This window comes from Cynara cardunculus (assembly GCF_001531365.2).
Source record: "Cynara cardunculus var. scolymus isolate 2C chromosome LG 2, CcrdV1, whole genome shotgun sequence".
NCBI lineage: Eukaryota > Viridiplantae > Streptophyta > Magnoliopsida > Asterales > Asteraceae > Cynara > Cynara cardunculus.
In genome coordinates this window covers 1,941,137-1,947,119 of record NC_037529.1, presented here as the reverse complement: position 1 = coordinate 1,947,119, position 5,983 = coordinate 1,941,137, and the positions used below count along the sequence as shown (strand labels likewise).

General features: G+C 33.0%; 1 protein-coding gene across 1 annotated transcript; it reads right to left on the bottom strand.

Moving 5' to 3' along the window:
- Positions 1 to 2,501: 2,501 nt before the first annotated feature.
- On the bottom strand, positions 2,502 to 2,948 carry LOC112508171 (ethylene-responsive transcription factor ERF098-like). The gene has a single exon (XM_025112952.1). The coding sequence runs from the start codon at positions 2,946 to 2,948 to the stop codon at positions 2,502 to 2,504; it is 447 nt and encodes a 148-aa protein (XP_024968720.1).
- Between the last annotated feature and the right edge of the window lie 3,035 nt (positions 2,949 to 5,983).

Sequence of the window (5,983 nt, the reverse complement as noted above, 5' to 3'; positions counted from 1 at the left end):
TATATATATATATATATATATATATATACATATCGGGACGGTGATCACCGTCCCCGTCCCCGCCCCCGTCCCCGTCCCCGTTAAAATCTCCGTCCCATCCCCGATAAAATGTTCCCGAACCCAGTCCGAAAGTTTCGGTTTTCGGTTTTCACCATCGGTTTCGGTTTTTTTTGCCATCCCTAAATAGGATACTTAATTTTGTAAATTAAAAATGTAGAAAGAAAAATAGGTAGTTAATTTTATCGATTTAATTAATTGAAATTGTTGAAATGTAAGCATATACCCAATTGGGAAGTTGGTGGGTCCCGATACATTCCAGCCTTGCTTTTTGTTTGAATGCATGCACCTTTCCAAATCTTACTTCAGTTTATACTTTATATATATGTACTCTACTCTTTCTAGAGTAAATTATGGATTTAGTCCTTGTAATTTGATGGATTATTATGATTTGGTCCTGGAACTTCATTTATTATTGAAAAGCTTTCATGGTTTGCAATTTGTTTTAAATACCGTCTAACCCTCTGTTAAGTATGAGAGCAAAACCGTAATTTTAGTATCTCCTTCTATATTACCATTTCTATATAAAGAAAAACCTTGAACACCCACCCGTTACACGTCTCTAAATCTTGGAGAAGCCCGTATCGCTATCGCTATCGACATGAGCATGTTCACATCTCCTGACTTCTTTCTTTCTTTATGTATCCTTATCTCCATCTCCAACTATGAAGATTCATTCATCCGCAACAACACATCAAGCAATGCATCCCTAGTTGTAGTTTTGTATCAGGGTGGTCATAGCTTGCCGTATCTTTGTGTCTCGTTGTAGCTTGCCGCGGATATGTAATCTGATGGTGGGTTAACACAACGGTTTTATGTTGAGTTTTGATCAGTTCAAGGTGGTGGTACATTTACCTACTTAACAAATGTTTCATGTTAAGTTTGATGCTTCTCTTTACTTATGTATCCGATGTGATTCGGGTTTTGATTTTTGATATTGGGGTGTTATGACTGGTTGTCGAAATGAAACTGTATTACACAAGTGTTGAATATATTATAATGATTTTTTCGAATTTGCACTGGTTTTTGAATGAATAATTCTGCATAAGTGTGATATGTTCTTGCATTTACGTAAGCTGCTTGTTCATATGTTATTGATGATTAAGATAGAGATGATGAATATCCAATAAAAATATTAAAAATGAAATCAATTATAAAATAACAAAATTGCCTTCATGAGATGGAAACGTGTTATTTGGGTAACTGCTTACGAGGTCATATTGCCTTACCGGATGAATATATGGTAAAAACCAAGAATCTTACCCTATAAAAGCAAAACAAGGACTAAGAATCTTACCCGATAAGGGAGAGCGACAACTCTTAACACGGTTAACGCTTACCAGGTAAATTGTTGCATACGATGTCTTTTTGATAGAGTAAAATCTTACCTGGTAAGTAAATGATAATATTACCTGCAAGCGCTTACCGCATAAGTGTTTGATAAACGACCCCTTAATACTGGAATTTAACAACCATTAGGGGTGAGGAACCAACTGTACAACAAAATGCAAACCTTATCGATTTTTTAGTAATAAAGAAAGTCTAGGGGTAAAATCAATGTCAATTGAAAATCTTAGGGACCAAATCCATAATTTACTCTTTTATTTATTTATGTTATTGGTATTTATTTTGTATAATGTATTTTAAAAACATTAATTTTGGTATTATATCAGATATAACATCTCAAACATTTAAGTACTTAGTTTTAACATGAGATTGCATGAAAATACAATGAATCTATCCGACTACTATTTGTCATACGTACATCAGTCTAAATAATTAAAACATCACATCTTAAATATCATAATAAAAGTTCTAGAAGTATGCCATATATATTTATTTGTAATCAAGATAGAGAACGTTGTATTTTCATTTAATTTGCCTATTAAATATTAGTAAAAAAACCACAAATGTATCCACTATGCTACGTATCCATAAAATTACTACAATTTTTTCGGTAAACACGACTCACGAGAATGTATGAACATTTATATATGTCATTCACAATACCCATTTTCAGTTAAACTTTTAATTTTACCTGTATAACTAGTTAGCAATAAAATACATATTCCGAATCAACCGATTTCTGCATTAATCAGTTAAAACTGTAAACCAAAGACTTTTACCGACAATGCAAGAAAAATGAAGATATAAATCCATAAAATTCAATTATTACTACATTGTCGAATCTAGAAACCATCTAACCAAATGATTGATGAATGATGATACAACACGTAAAAGGACGAAACGTCTAGTGAGATTTGAATTCTGGGCCCACGTAAACTTTCGCTTATGATTTATTGTTTTTCACTCGAAAATCTTGAATCGATGACAGAAAAACCGTCGAATTTTTAAAATCGACATTTTGATTTCAAAACATTTACTCAAAAAATGAAAAGTATGTTCACTCGTCTTTTTAAAGATTCAAGAAAATGGCCAAGATTTCATTTCTTGGTTTTGTTGTTATCGTAATCAAGAAGATCTTCTAGCAACTGATCATCCAAATACTCGAACTCGAAAACTTCTCTACCGTGTGCGGCGGTGGTGCTGCCGGAAGAAGACTCCGCCGCCGATGAGGCGGCAGACATGGCGGAGGAAGCATTGTAAGCCGCAGCGGAGAATGTAGGTGGATATTCACTGGGAAAATTAAGAACCGCCATGTGTCCTCTCATATCAAAGGCGGCTCTATCGTAGGCTCTGGCGGCCTCCTCCGCCGTTGCATATGTGCCGAGCCAAACCCTAGTTCCTTGTCTGTTAGGGTCACGTATCTCCGCCGCAAACTTCCCCCATGGCCGCCGCCGAACTCCTCTATACTTGATCACTTCCTCCGTCGGACCACCAGTGGTACGACTGTCGTTGTGGTTGCCTCTGGAAGCTCCGCCGCGGTTCATCGATTGAATGAAATCAGTTCTGTGAATTTGGCGATGATTTGAAGAGAAGGGTGGCGGGGTTTATAAGGGGTGGAAATGGAATATTTATAAAAAGGGTTTGGTGGTGGAAAAATGGTCAAGAATCAAAAGGTGATAATGGCGGAAATGCGAGAAGGTTTGGAAACTTCTATAATTTGGTTTGAATTTGAAACGTGGGTCAATCGAAATTCTTGTTGACTTCTTGATGGCATTTGGTTTTGTGGTCTATATGAATTCATGCATGCATGCGTGCATGATACATACATACATACATTATAGAGTTTATAAATAACTAATTATAAAAAAAGAAATCCACGTGGAAAAAACCATTACAAATTACAATCATTACAATAAAATTGACTTTATAAGATGTATAGAACGTTTAATATAATATTTTATGTGACTTAAGTTTATTGTATTAAACTATAAAGTCATATTTAAAAATGTTACGATAGGTTTATAGAAGTGTTCTATAAACCATCTTTTTAGAGAACAAAAAGATGTTATAAATCACTTCTAGCTATAACACTTTTCTCTTTCGTCTTATAAAATATTATATTAGGAGGCTTTGACATTTTAAGCGTCCTGTAAACCTAATGTTGTTGTAGTGAGATGATATGACTATTAACATTTTCTTTTCACCAAAGTACACCATCAAAATGATGGAGTCTTTTGATTGATAGATTCGTCAATGAAATATCTATCAACACTATTCATATTCTCAAACATATCCACTAGTTGTTGATGCAAAAAACATTCCGAATAATTTTCTCGTACTAGATTCTCTGTGATTATTCTTTTGTGATTAATTTCTTTTGGTAACCATACATATAAATAAAAAAAAACATAAACATAAACTCAATTTTATATATATATATATATATATATATATATATAAAATAGTAGACTAGTATATTATATATAGATATAAATAAAATTTTACCAAAGTTATATGTATTAACGACGGGTTGATAGGTTGGTGGTTTTGTGGTTTAGCGGATTGGGTTGTTAGCGGGTTGGGTTAGACGGATTTTGTGGTTTGATGGTTTTTCGTACATCCCTAGATTCGATTGATATTTAAAAAGCATCTTAAAATGAGGTTCGTATAAGAATTTCGTTTTTACACTTTTTATTGTCACAGCACTTCCGATTCATCAAATTAAAAACTCACATAAAATTCCACAATACTAGTTTTTATAAGAACCTAAACTTTGTAATATAGTTTCTACACGCCACTTTACGAATGTTAGATGTTTATACAGTTTAGATGGGTGGATAATAGGAGGTGTCCGTCCAAGTGGATCATTTGTGAACCCCACACCATCTATGTTATCCTACTACATTCACATTCATACACACACATATATATAAATATATATATATATATATATATATTGTATATATAGACCGCATACAATGTTCTGAAAATGAATGATTTGTCGGCATCCACGAAAGTAACAGTAGAATGCCTGTCATGATATGTGAGGCACCACAAACTACCTTTGCAAAATTTAAGTTTCACACCATATATATACACATATACACACACATATATATGTATATATGTATGTGTGTATGTATATGAGAGATATTTAGGGTTCGTTTCCGGTGAAATAAGAGTTGTGATGAGAAGGTTAAAACAAAACATCATATACTTATTTATGCACTTATTTTTATTATATGATCGGAACTTTAACAAATTCATAAATATGTGTAAAATGTGGTGAAATTAACCGAAATTGAAGATAAAAGTAGATTAAGTTAATAAAGATAACTGAATGTAGTTGAAATAAAATAAAGTTATATTAAAAAATAATTCATTCAAAAACAAAAGTGGTCTTACAATTCTCATCATAATTGTTATTCTCACACAACCCTCCCGACAGAGACATACACACACATATATGTATAGGACATAGCCAAATGAGAACACAAAAAGGATAAAAATAGCCGGTGAAAACCCCTTATCATGTGTTGTTTAATATTATTTAAAAAAAACAGAAAGTAGACGTAAGAAATATATACATTATGAAACGATACTGTATTGTTTCACTATGTGAAAGAACACATGCTCATTGGTTCTAACGATTCTTAATTTTTTTGTGATTCTCATTTAATCATGTATCTACACACATGTATGTATGCATGTATGCATGTATTTCTTAAAGATGTTCTTGATAAACCTATGGTTGTAAAAAGTTACTCATACAACAATAATTATTATCTTAAGGTATAAGATTATAAGAATTATTATTTGATCGTCATCCACCAAATATTTACTGGATGTCATTTTTTTTATTAACCTGAATATCCAACCCGTTATGCGAGCCGACTAATCTCAGAACGACCACCTGCTTTGCAGATAGTCCGGAGTCACTGCATTTGAACCTCCGTGGCCACAAGAAATTTTTTATTCCTCCTTGTATTTGAACCCGAGACATCCTAGTACTTTTGACCTATGGAGCCAAACTCAAACCAATCAGACACAACCCTTTGTGTTTACTGGATGTCATTTACATACCTTACCAGATGAACATGATAAAGAATAAAAATTACCTTAACCAGTAAAAAACATAATAATAACCAATCAATGACGGATCCAAAAGCCTTAGATATGAAAGTCGGGATTTAAGTAAATAATATGAAAATATAAGAAATCAATTTTCTTATTGTAACGTAGGGTAAACCCATATATTTTTAGGGGTCAAAAAAGGTATATATAAAAAACCAAAATTTTAATATTAAAAAAACATAAATTTAAAACTTTATGGGTGTCAAGTGAAATGAATACATCAGCTATTTGTAATCGGCAATCTTACTTAATAAGTGAGGAAGAATACTTTTTGAAGTCTGTGGATGTTAGACCATCCACATCCCTGCAATCCATTTACACTTTCAATTGTGCCACATCAGCTTTTGCAATTATCTTCCATACACCTGCAATTCACCTACAACACTTTCAACTGTGTCACGTCAGCTTTTGCAATTACCACCTACACACCTGCAATTCACCTACA